This window comes from Mesoplodon densirostris, chromosome X (genome assembly GCF_025265405.1).
Source record: "Mesoplodon densirostris isolate mMesDen1 chromosome X, mMesDen1 primary haplotype, whole genome shotgun sequence".
Taxonomy (NCBI): Eukaryota; Metazoa; Chordata; class Mammalia; order Artiodactyla; family Ziphiidae; genus Mesoplodon; species Mesoplodon densirostris.
Genome location: NC_082681.1, coordinates 127,118,897 through 127,132,148, shown reverse-complemented (window position 1 = coordinate 127,132,148; position 13,252 = coordinate 127,118,897). Strand labels below are relative to the sequence as shown.

At 44.7% G+C, this 13,252-nt stretch overlaps 1 protein-coding gene across 4 annotated transcripts; it reads left to right on the top strand.

Annotated features, from left to right (window-relative positions):
• The first annotated feature begins 2,650 nt into the window (after positions 1-2,650).
• Positions 2,651-12,470, top strand: TCEANC (transcription elongation factor A N-terminal and central domain containing). Of its 4 annotated transcripts, none has more exons than XM_060087344.1 (3): positions 2,651-2,703; positions 4,653-4,778; positions 11,292-12,470. In XM_060087344.1, the coding sequence occupies exon 3, from the start codon at positions 11,409-11,411 to the stop codon at positions 12,465-12,467; it is 1,059 nt and encodes a 352-aa protein (XP_059943327.1). In that variant the 5' UTR covers positions 2,651-2,703; positions 4,653-4,778; positions 11,292-11,408; the 3' UTR covers positions 12,468-12,470. The 4 variants fall into 4 exon arrangements, with proteins under 4 accessions (XP_059943327.1, XP_059943325.1, XP_059943324.1 ...); XM_060087342.1 differs by having other exon boundaries at positions 2,657-2,749; positions 11,399-12,470; XM_060087341.1 differs by having other exon boundaries at positions 2,657-2,749.
• Positions 12,471-13,252: the final 782 nt, after the last annotated feature.

The following is a 13,252-nucleotide window of genomic DNA, read 5'->3' as shown; positions in this document are numbered from 1 at the left end:
ACTCAGAGAAATTGACAGGTGATCCAGAATTGAATTGAAAGGGACAAGAAATGGTGCATGACTCGCCCAAAAAAACTCAACAGTTGAGCCAGCTGGGACTGCTTAAGTCTAGTATGACTGCAGAGGGAGCGGCCTCTGCCTCCAGGGCTTGGTCGGGGCAGAGCTGCTGGGACTTTGCCAAGGGCTAAGTGCACATCAAGCAAGTAGCTGGGTTGTTCTGGAAGGACCTCGCCCAAGAGGCCTGTCTGCAGGTGAGCTGACCCAACAGAAAAAGGCTGGGTGGGACGTGCCACCAAATGCAGGAGCTGGTGGTCAACCAGTGTATCATCTGAACCAGAGAATGGGTAAGAAGGGGCCCCCCAGCAAGGGGGGGGTCTCCAAAATATCCCCAAAGTGAGCGCACAAAAAGAACAAAACAGGCAGCCTTTGGATATCAGCACACAGAGCTCCAATACTAGGTAGCAACATCATTAACTGAATTCGTTTCCTGTGGCTGCCATAAACTGGGTGGCTTAAAACAACAGAAATGTATTCTCCCACAGTTCTGGAGCCACAAGTTCAACCTCAAAGTGTTGGCAGGACCATGCTCCTCCCAAAAGCTCTGGGGAGAATGCGTCCTTGCTTCTTCCAGCTTCTGGTGGCTCTAGGAGTCCCTTGGCTTGTGGCTGCATCACCCTGATGTCCACCTTAATCTTTACGTGGCTTCTCCTCTGTCTCTGTGTCTTCTCCTCTTCTGTCTCTTCTAAGGACACTTGTCATTGAGTTTAGGGCCCACCCAGGTACTCCGGGATGATCTTACTCAAGATCTTTAACTTAATTATACCTACAAAGACCCTTTTTTCGAATAAGGTCACATTCACAGGTTCCAGGGTTAGGAAGTGGACGTATCTATCTTGGGGGGTGGGGGGACCATTCAATTCACAATACTAATCAAATAAGACCTTTTTACCACTCCTTCCTCCTCCTGCCCTCACCTGGGGAGACCAGAAAATAGCGCAGGAAGCAGAGACAGGGTACAGTAAGGAGAGTGAAGAAATTAATCCACGTGTCTTTCCCTTTGCTGGGCCACAGTGTTACAGATCACACCTGAGCTGAGCGAGGGTCAACACTTTGAATTGGTTGAGTAATAGAAGTTCTGATATTAGATTAGAATGGATTTAACAACCTAAAAATAAGATTGTTTCTTTATGCCTGAAAGTGACTGGGAAAGCTGTGCGGAGGCAGGGGAAGGGGAATTGGATGAAGGTAGTCAAAAGATACAAACTTCCAGTTATAAGATAAACAAGTAATAGGGATGTAATGTACAATATTATAAAGATAATTAACAACCGCTGTATGTTAATATGAAAGTTGTTAAGAGTAAATCCTGAGAGTTCTCATCACAAGGAAAACATTTTTATTCTTTTATTTTGTATTTATATAAGATGATGTTCACTAAACTTATTGTGGTAATCATTTCATGATGTAAGTCAAATCATTATGCTTTGCATCTTAAACTTATACAGTGCTGTATCTCAGTTATATCTCAGTAAAACTGGAAGGAAAAAGAAAAGAAAAGCTGTGGGATTTGCTCAAGCCTCAAGCTCCAGCCCTAGAGCAGCCGAGGGGCAGGAGAGAGCCAACAGAGCTTGTTTCAAGGCAATGGTGAGAAAAAATTAAAAGTTTCTTCTTTCTTACACCCTACAGAGCCCGGCCTGTTCAATAAAGTAGATTAATAGGTGTCTCACTTTGTTCTTGTGATAGAAGCAATTTTGTAGCAAAAGCCTTTTGAAACTAGTCTCTGAGGTTACATCCAGGATAAACTTGCAATGTTTCAACAGTTTTTAAAATGGAGTCGCTGCTGCTGCTTTACTAATTGCAGCTTTAGTCTTGGTCCTGTCTTCCCTTCTTCTAGGTAAGGTTTATTACATTGCTCAGTCATAGAATCACCCTGCTTCCTGACAGCATCCAATCCAGAGTAAAACCCTGCTTCCTTTAACCTCCCCCCAAGTTACCCTCCAGTATGGGGTCAGCAAAGAAGGCTGCCACTTTCTCTAGTTCTACCAACGCTTTGTCTTTATTGGACCCTTGCAGGTAAAGAATGTATACAGGTGGGAAGTGCAGGATGCAAGGCTACTTAATGAATGTTTTCTACTTTTCTATTTTCATATCAGCTGATGTATGCCAAAGGTGCAGTAGGTACTTCTTGAGTTAATTACTGCGTTAAGTAAATAGATAATGCACAGTTTTGTCCAAAGTTTTGTCAACATTTAGTTGAGCGCTGTCTTGACTGGTAGCAGAAAGGGTAGGTTGCAGAGTAGTTCAACACACTTCGATGCTCAAAAGCAATAGTAGGGCTAGCTTCTTTCAATTCAGGGCCCGGTGCGGACCGTCGGCCCCAGACCACAGGACCCCATACTGGGAGCTGCGGAGATGGCGGGGTGTGGCGGGGATGGGGGGTTGTGGGGTGGTGGGATGGGGTGGTGGGTGGGGGGGATGGGTGGTGCCGCGGGCTCCGCCCCGGGCCCCCGCCCCCCGGGCCCCCGCCCCCCCGGGCCGCCGATCGCTCTGCGCAGGCGCCATTTCCCTAGCACGCATGCGCTGGGTCCCGGGCAGAGTTCTCAAGCCTGCGGGCTTGGATTGGTTGAGCTTTCGTAGTCCCGCCCGGGGACCGGAAGTTCTATCTGGACGCCGAGGCTTCCTGGGCTTCGCTTCTGCTTCTCGGTGAGCTATTCTTTGTGTTCGCCGGCGTCTCTGTCACTGCAGTCGGGTGAGTCCTTGTTCCCAGTGGAAGCCCACCCCTGCTTGGGTAGGTTTTCGGTGTGCCCAGGGCCGGTAGGCCGGAACGTGCCCTCGCCCTCACCTCTCCTCCAGCCGAGATCTCCCGGGTGGGCCGCTCCCTCGGCGCCGCCTCTGCCTGTGTGCTGGGTGCCAGGCTGTCACCCTTGGACGGCTTGCAGCAGGCTTTGCTTGTCGCTCCACCCCACCCACTGGTACCCGAACCCGGGCCAGAGTGGGCCCTTGTGCAGGTCCCTTCCCCTCGCTGCACCTTTGCTAGGGGTCGTCGTAAGGCAAAAGGGCCCTAGAGCCGTACTGCGTGACTTCAGAAACTGCGATGCCTCTACCAACATTTGGCATCATTTCTCTCCACAGAGGAAGGGGCTCCCTGTGTAGCCGGAGAGATGTATGTGGGTTACGACTAGATATTTAAATTTTCTCTTTAGATCTTAGATCTAAAGATCTAAACAGATCTAGGTTATTGCTGATTTGTTACCACCTTTTGGAAATTTCTCTTTGATCTTTCATCAGGTTTTAGGGCAGATGTGTGCACTTTGTCCATCTATCCGTAATGTCAGTTAATATTTACAAGGTTTTGTATGCATTCAGTCAACAGATATTTAGGGCCTACTGTTGTTGGCACTGTATAAACTGTTTTTAATATGTATCGGGAAGCTAGGGGTGTAGGTGTGTATGTCAGCATTATCTGTACTAGCATATGCTCTAGAACTGTGTTGTCCAATATAGTAGCCGCTAGCTACATAAAGCTGTTGAGTACCTGAAATGTGCCTAGTCCGAATTGAGATGTGCATTAAGTGTAAAACAGCGAATTTTGGAGAATTAGTATGAAGAAGACAATGTAAACTATCCCAATTTTTTTTATATCCCTCAACGTGTTGAAACAGCAATATTTGGGATACACTGGGTTAAATAAAATGTATTCTTAATTTCACCTGTTTAAGTTTTTTTACGTGGCCACTAGAAATTTTACATTATATCTTTGGCTTGCATTATATTGCTATTGGACAGCACTGCCCTAGAAAGGGGTCAGCAGACTATGGCCTGCAGCCAAATCCAGCCTTCCTGTCTTTGAAAAAGAGATCTATGGGAGCGAAGCCACATCCATTCATTTCTGTATTGTCTGTGGCTGCTGTTCCTGCTACAAAAACAGCAGAGCTGAGTAGTCCACACAGAGGCTGCATGGCCTGCAAAGGCCAGAGTATTTACTATCTGGCCTTTTATAGAAAAAGTTTGCCGACACCCTGCTCTAGAACAATGTCCGGTATGGTAGAGACAAGTGAACCTTTTCATTGTAGTCCTGTGTAATTGTCAGTTAGGCTTAGTGTGTGACATAGTTCTAAGGACTTTACAAGGACTCTCTCGTTTAATTCTCATATTAATTCTAGGATGTTGGATTCCCGCCCCCCACATACTTGACACCCCCTACCTACTTCTGGGAACTGTACCTTCTAGACCCTCCTTATCCCCAAATGGCTTGACTCCTGGAGCCCACCTGATTAGCCCACAGGAGGCACCATGCTTCTTTTTTCTTTTTTTGAACTAGAATATTTTAAAATGATTTTCGGAACTAGAATTGAGATGAGGTTGGGCTCCTGTGGAAGAAGCTGAGGGGCACTGGGCTTAGTTAGACGCAAGTGGGTACAAGCAAGCTGGTCCGTGGTGAAAAGGATGATGCTCGTAAGCAGAGAGGAGAAGGTATTTGTTGAGTAATAGTAAGCCCTGGCCAGGTGTTTGCCGGGTGTGTAGCAGTGAATGAAACAGACGTCGTTCTTCTGTGGTCTTGTAGGGAGGGCAGACACTAAAAAAATTTTTTTTCGTGTGATATGCACCATGAAAAAAAAAACCAGTGTGCAAATATTTGATGTTCTTAATAGGTTTTCTCATCTGTAAGATGGAGCTAAGCGCTATATCTGTGTCGGGGTTTTTGTGAGGATGGAGATGACGTGAGTGTATACGGCACACAGAGTTGCTCGATGTGCACTGTCTTCTGCTGTTAGAAGGTAAGTGCGGGAATGACTGTTCGGGACTCTGGGTGCATCGTGACACTTAAAACATTGCAGTCACCCGTTGTGGTTTGTAGAGAAGGTTCTCAGGTGAGTTGTGCACAGCAAGCGTTTTTAACATTTCGTAATTTAATGAGGCTCCTCTAGCAAAATGCAAAGTCAGAGAGGCTGTGCGCGTTCAGTGTGGGGGCAGGACGGGAGCTGCCTTCGGGCTGATGGCAGCAGAGCTGGGTTGGTCTTGCTGCGGGAGGGGGGTTGTGCCTGTGTGTACAGGGCAGTGGTGCAGCTCTGGTTTAGATCACAGTCACCCGGAGAGCTGCAAAATACCCAGGCCTGCCTTCAGAGATTCGAAGTCATTCTGTCTGGGGTGAGGCCCTGGCATTGTTTTTGCTTTTGCTGTTTAATTTCTCCAGATGATTCAGATTGGCAGTCAGGAGTGAGACCTACTCCTGGTGAGAGACAGGCAGGCAGGCCCAGGGAGCTAATGGGGCAAAGGCATCGAGCTGGGAGGTAGGCAGTGTCTGTCAGCGATTCAGCACGATCACACTGGAAGCTGGAAGGGGGCTTTTCATTACCTGGCCAGGGACCGTGGGCTCCATCCTGAGAGCAGAGGGGAATCTCTGAAGGGCTTTAAGCAGGCAAATGGGGGAATCTCTTGCTGAGATCTGTACTGGAGGATGATCCCTCTGACAAAATGTCGTGAATCAGAGTGAAAGCAGCGAAGAAGTAATTGGAGCCGGCCAGATGATGGGAAGCCCAGGTTTGCTTTCTGTATTCCTCCTACATGTGTCCCTTAGCAGCGGTGTCTGTCCTTGTAATTGGCCAGCTTCTTGTCTGTATTCCTTCCACTGGGCTGTCAGCTCCTTCAAGGCAGAGAGTAGCTCATTAGGCTCAGCATTTATCGTGTATGAGATACATAATAGATATTTATTGAATGAACTGTGTAGAACTCTAAACTGGACACACAGCCTACTTTGTCTTTTTGTGGCAGTTCTCAAAATTTTATATCCCAGGTGCTTCCACACTATAGCCTCCTAGGGCAATAAATTGCTTTATATCCACGTGACTGTCCCACAGGGAGAATAGGAAGTTGGACAGCATTTAAATGCTGTTAAAAATATGGAGGAGAATGGGAAACAGTATGGTGGTTCCTCAAAAAATTAAAAGTAGAATGACCATATTGATCCAGCAATCCCACTTTTGGGTATATACCCAAAATAATTGAAAGTAGGGTCTTAAAGAGATATTTGTACATTCATGTTCATAGCAACGTTATTCACAAAAGGTAGAAGCAGTCTAAGTGTCCATCAGTGGATGGATGGATAAACAAAATGTGCTCTGTCCATACAATGGAATATTATTCAGCCTTGAAAAGGAAGGAAATTCTGACACCTGCTCTGACATGGATGACCCTTGAGGACATCATGCTGTGTGAAATAAGCCCAACACAAGGAGGCAAATACTGTATGATTCCACTTACATAAGGCATCTAAAGTAGTCAGATTCATAGAGACAGACAGTAGAACGGTGGTTGCCAGGGGCTGCAGGGGAGAAAGAAATGGAGAGTTGTTGTTTAATGGGTGCAAAGTTTGTTTTGCAAGACGACTAGCGTTCTGAAAGTTGGTTGCACAACAATGTGAATGTACTTAATGAACTGTCCATGTAAAAATGGTTAAGATGGTAAATTATATGGTATGTGTATTTTACCACAATTCAAAACAAAAAAATATGGAGGAACAGTAAATAAAAGGACATATGAAGGGGCTTTCCTGGTGGCGCAGTGGTTAAGAATCCGCCTGCCAATGCAGGGGACATGGGTTTGAGCCCTGGTCCAGGAAGATCATACAGGCTGTGGAGTAACTAAGCCCATGCACCACAACTACTCAGCCTGCGCTATAGAGCCCGCAAGCCACAAATACTGTAGCCCGTGTGCCTAGAGCCCGTGCTCCGCAACAAGAGAAGCCACCGCAATGAGAAGCCTGTGCATCGCAACAAAGAGTAGCCCCCGCTCGCCGCAACTAGAAAAAGCCCATGCGCAGCAACGAAGACCCAACACAGTCAAAAATAAATAAATAAATTTATTTTTTAAAAAAAGGACATATGAAATGCAGAGCAGAGTGCTTATATATGAATCCATTAACTTCTGTAGATTTCCATGAGTAAAGAAAACGTTTTACTGTTAAGACAAACAGTGCTCCCATTGCCCTGAAGCCCTGAAGCCACAATTAAATTCCCCTTCAGAATCTCCTTGAAGCTCTGACCCTTCAAGGGTCAATTTCATTGAGAAATTCGACCTGAGTTAAATATTGCCTAACCTCGTTGTGGGCACTCTAGACTGGTCTCTTATTAACCACCTTGCTGACATCCAGCCAACTTCAATCTTTCTTTCTTTGGTAGTGATGCATATAGAATGAGTATAGACGTGGGTAGGATGAATACTTGTTAGGAAACTTTCCCACAGCTGGGGGGAGGGCTCAAGTTTATTGAGCTGCTTGAGACCTTATCATTGTGACACCCCTGCTTGAGTTCCTCCAGATCCCAAGATCTCAGGCAGACAATGCTGAGAGCAGTATTCAGCAATCAAGGATGTGTGTTTTTAATTTTTCTGTGCTGTCTTGCCTGTTCTTTGTTTACTGAGCCTTTGATTCTTAGGAAGACCTCTTTTACTGGTTTCAGTCTTTAAAAGTGGGATTCAATGAAATAATGCCATTTGCAGCACCATGGATGGACCTAGAGATTATCATACTAAGTGAAGTAAGTCAGACAAAGACAAACACCATATGATGTCACGTATATGTGGGATCTAAAATATGACACAAATGAACATATCTACAAAACAGAAACAGACTCACATAGAGAACAGACTTGTGGTTGCCAAGGGGGAGGGGCGATCGGGGAGGGATGGGTTGGGAGTTTGGGACTAGCAGATGCAAACTATTAAAATAGAATGGATAAACAACAGGGTCCTACTGTAGAGCACAGGGAACAATATTCAGTATCCTGTGATAAACCATAATGGAAAAGAATATGAAAAAGAATATATATGTAATAGCCGAATCACTTTGCTGTACAGCAGAAATTAACACAACATTGTAAGTCAACTATACTTCAATACAATTTTTTTAAAAACTATGTAAGTAAATGGGCAGGGCTATAAAACTTTATTTATAAAAAAAATAAGTAAATCAATACATCTTCATTCTGATCATTCAAAAAAAGAAAGTGGAATTAAAAATGGAAAAACAATGATCTTAAAGTACCAATTCTCGAAAATTAGAAAATGCCACTTAAGATCCAGAATCGGTGGCCCATTGAGTTATTGCTAACTGACTTTAAAAAAGAAATAGAGAATAAAAAGACCGCCCAGGTGGTAAAAATGCAAAACCCAGAATCTTGGTCATCTGAGCTGTGCAGTGGGGAAAACCAGTAGGAACCTCAGAGTTGTAGTCCTGGGCACTTAACTGTTCACATTTGGGGTAGAGCTTGAGGGGAGACGGAACTGGTTTCAATGCAGCAGTGGACTTGTGAGGAAATTGTGTTGTGAGGGCTGAGCCACGGGTGGGGTGAGGCGGCCGCTTTGTGGTGCCCTGATCTCCGAGGGCGGTGAAGTGGAATGAGCCATTTACCATGCCGTTTTCCAGTGACCACATATCTTAAATGTATAGGGTTTATCATGAAATTGAACTAGACTAATCACTTCTCTGATTAGGAAAACAATACATACACATTAGAGGAAATTCAGGAAAGAGTAAAAGAACAAACGAAAATCACTTAAAATCTTGCCATTCAGAAAATGCCTCTGTCTGAATTTTTTGTATCTATTTTTGGCCTTTTCTCATCACATGTGATTTTTAAATAAAATTTGCATCAGACTCTAGATGTTGTTTTTCTATTTATTTATTTATTTATTTATTTATTTATTTATATTCATTCATTCATTCATTCATTCATTCTTCTATGGCAGGCGGGCCTCTCACCGCTGCAGCCTCTCCCGCTGCGGAGCTCAGGCTCCGGACGCGCAGACCCAGCGGCCATGGCTCACAGGCCCAGCCGCTCCGCGGCACGTGGGACCCTCCCGGACCAGGGCACGAACCCGCGTCCCCTGCATCGGCAGGCGGACTCCCAACCACTGTGCCACCAGGGAAGCCCTTTTTTATTTATTTTTAATTTTAAAAACTTTTTTTTTTTTTTGGCTGCCTCACATGGCTTGTGGGATCTCAGTTCCCTGACTAGGGATTGAACCTGGGCCCTCAGCAGTGAGAACACAGAGTCCTAATCACTGGATCTCCAGGGAATTCCCTAGATGTTGTTTCTTAATTTTTATTATTAAAAAAAAATTTTTTTTTTTTTTACCGCGCAACATGCGGGATCCTAGTTCCCCGACCAGGAATGGAACCCGTGCTCCCTGCAGTGTAAGCGTGGAGTGCCAACTGCTGGACCACCAGGGAAGTCCCTAGATGCTGTTTTTAAATAACAGCTTTGTTCAGATATAGTTTATGTACTGTACAGTTCACCTACTTAAAGTGTACGATTCAGTGGTTTTTAGCTTATTCACAACTGTGCACCCATCACCATAGTCAACTTGAGAGAAGATTTTGCACCTCCCCCAAGAAAAACTCTGCACCCATTAGTAGCCACTCACTTTTTTTTTTAACATCTTTATTGGATTATAATTGCTTTACAATGGTGTGCTAGTTTCTGCTTTATAACAAAGTGAATCAGTTATACATACACATATGTTCCCTGGTGTGCTAGTTTCTGCTTTATAACAAAGTGAATCAGTTATACATACACATATGTTCCCATATCTCTTCCCTCTTCTGTCTCCCTCCCTCCCTATCCCACCCCTCTAGGTGGTCACAAAACACCGAGCTGATCTCCCTGTGCTATGCGGCTGTAGTGTATATGTGTCCATGCCTCTCTCTCGCTTTGTCCCAGCTTACCCTTCCCCCTCCCCGTGTCCTCAAGTCCATTCTCTTGTAGGTCTGCGTCTTTATTCCCGTCTTACCCCTAGTTCTTCATGACCTTTTTTTTTGGCCACTCCCTCTTCATTCCACCCCACTGGTTCCCTCCCCCTTCCTTCCATCCCAGCCCTGGTCTAAGTTACTTTCTGTCTCTATAGATTTGCCTATTCCAGACATTTCATGTAAATGAAATTGTACAATACGTGGTCTTCTGTGTCTTTAATTTAACATAGAGGTTTGAAGGCTCATCCATGTTGTAGTCTGTATCAGAGTTTCCTTTTATGGACAAGTAACATCCCATTGTATGGATATACTACGTTTTGTTTATCCATTCCTCAGTTGATAGACATTTGGGTTGTTTCCACTTTTTGTCTGTTACGAAGAATGCTGCTGTGAACATTCGTGTGCAAGTCTAACCATTTGGGACCTCATAGTTTCATCTAAGTTTGCAGGAAATTCTTACAAAAACAGCTTCCACATCTCTTATTTCCTTAAAGTAAATTTATAAAAGTAGAATTCCTGACTGCAAGGAGCTTACGTTTTACAGCCCTTGTCAGATGGTGTCTAGGAAGACTGCATTAACTCTCCCTGTAATCGCTTCAGCGTTGTTAGCCTACGTGTGATCGGTGATAGTTTATTTAATATCATGTGCTGTAAAATGAGAGTCCATGGAGTGTTGAAAAGACAGTATCCCTGCCATCAAGATGCTTATGTTCACGTTTAGGCCAAATGGGCAGATACAGATCCAAGGGTATTTGGTAGGCAAGGTTATGTGCGTTATGTGGAGAGAAAAAGAGACTGGTTAGATAAAGTGAACATTCGCCTCCCCAGGATGAGATTCACACAGACATAACCATTAAGCAACGTTTTACACCTAAAAGTTTAAAAAAAAAAAGAAAAAAAGTCAATGGGACCAAACTCTGGCCTAGGGACCTGTTAGTCCAAAGTCATAAATCCTCTGGACTACAGAGTCAGAACCTTGACCCCGTTGTTCAGAAGAGTCAGATGTCAGTACAGTGTGGCCTGTTGACTTTGGGGCCCATCTGACAGGGATCCAGCTGCCTCCCAACCTGTGCCGCTTCATCATTTCTTTAGATTCCTTGGAACTACTAAACAGCATCCACTTTGGGCCCTGTTTCTCGTGCTTTTATATTCAGAAAAGTACTACTTCAAGACTGTAAAATCAGCAAGGAGTTCAGTGAAATAGCTGAACATGGGGGAAAATAGTCCAGCCTCCTGAGCCTTCCCCCATTGACGCGGACTCTGGCATGTTTTCATCCCCAGCATAACCACCAAATTCCACAAAAAGGAGTTGACTAATCTTGATTTGGAAAGATCATTCATTTGTAAAATTAGAGATGGGAAAGTTACAGCAGATCTTTCAGCATGCTTTTAAGCAATTGTTAATGCAAAAGCTGTTTACAGGGCCATATATATATATATATATATTTTTTTTTTTTAACTACTGAGAATCACTCTTTTGAGGCTAAACCATACTACATTGAAGATTGCATTTCCTAATACATTGCACCCATTTTTATTACAGACTCCTTCTCTGCATAGGTAACTGGCAGAGAGCGCTGCGCTCCTATCAGGAAGCTGTGCCTGGCAAATGCAAGCTTGAGAAAACAGAAACCTCTTTTTTCTTTGCAGCCTTAACAAGATGTCTGACAAGAAGCAGATAGCTGCCAGAGCTTCCCTTATTGAGCAACTGATGTCTAAAAGGAATTTTGAGGATCTTGGCAACCACCTTACTGAGCTAGAAGCTCTGCGTGTGACTCCAGAGCATCTCCAGGAGACGGATGTGGTCAGGGCTGTGTACAGAGTCCTCAAAAACTGCCCCACGGCGGCTTTGAAAAAGAAAGCCAAGCGTTTGCTGTCAGAATGGAAAGCTCTGTATAAGGATACTCACTGCAAGCCACGGGGCAGCCCTAAACTATTTCCTCCAGGTGGAAATAAAGAAGAAAATCAAGGACTTTCTCCTGACCCAAATCAGGATGAGATACGGGGCAGCTCCCGCTGTCATTCTCTGCACTCATCCCAAGATGTTGCAGGAGCTGTTGGAAGAATCGTGCCAGAAAATAGCCCTGGTGGAGCGGAGCCTAAGGCAGCGCATCTCAGGGCCGGTGACCCTCAATCCCCCGACGAGAGAGCGAGTGAGCAGCCAGATCCTGCAGCGCCCTTGAGAGCCAAATGCACAGAGCTGCTGTATGAAGCTCTAGCTAGTCCTTGCACAGAGCAGCCCGGAGCCGATCTGTGGCACAACTTTGCACGAGAAATCGAAGAGCACATTTTTACCCTTCACTCCAAGAACCTCAAAAAATATAAAACTTGCATCCGAAGCAAAGTTGCCAACCTGAAAACCCCCCACAACTCTCACTTACAGCAAAACTTGCTCTCTGGGACCATGTCTCCAAGGGAATTTGCCGAAATGACCGCCATGGAAATGGCTAGCCACGAACTGAAGCAGTTGAGAGCCTCCTACACGGAATCTGGCATACGGGAACATTACCTGCCCCAAGTGGTGGAGGGCACGCCGACCAAGAAGATAAAGTGCCGACGCTGCGAGAAATTCAATTGCCAGGTCACCGTCATCGCCAGAGGGACACTCTTCCTTCCAAGTTGGGTGCAGAATTCCAACCCAGATGAAGAAATGATGACCTATGTAATCTGCAATGAGTGTGGGGAGCAGTGGTACCATAGCAAGTGGGAGTGCTTGTAACTGTAATAAATGTTCTCTTAACAGATAACTGGAGTGATCCCTTTTATTCATGCCACCCTTTTATGCTTGTTTTTTAAATCTTGTACACACTATTCTTTTTTTTAAATTGAGGTATAGTTAATTTATATATATATATATAAAATAACCTATAATGGAAACATATATGTATATTCTTTTAAAGATTCTTTTCCATTATAGGTTTTTACAAGATACTGAGTATAGTTTCCAGCGCTATACAGTAGGTCCTTGTTGTTTATCTAGTTTATATATAGTAGTGAGTTATACACACACTTCGCAAAACTATCCTACGAAGAAGGAAAGAAGATTGTTTGCTGAAGCTCACACCACTGTCACTAAAAGTTGATAGTTTGGGGAGAGAGAGTGGGCGCCTGTTTGCATCATGCTTAGTGGCTACTTAGTACTTTGCTGTACTCAGACATAACCTAGGTGCCCGTTAGAAATGCAGACTCTCCGGTCCCATGCTTGTGAATCTGCATCTGCATTTTGGCAGGATCCCCAGGTGATCCTGTTCAAGGTCATTGGACAGGATTGCTGCTTCTGCAGTAGGCCTGTAGTTATTGCTGCTTCTGCAATAGGCCTGTAGTTCCCAGCACTGGCTGCATATTAGCAGGATCTGGGGAGCTTTGAAAATCCACAGTGCTGAGGACGCACCCTGGGACAATTACATCTGGATCTATGGGATGCAGCCCAGGCATCAACATTTTGGTTTTAATTCCTCAAGTTATTTTAAGATGCAGTCAGAGTTGAGAAGTACTCATCCACAG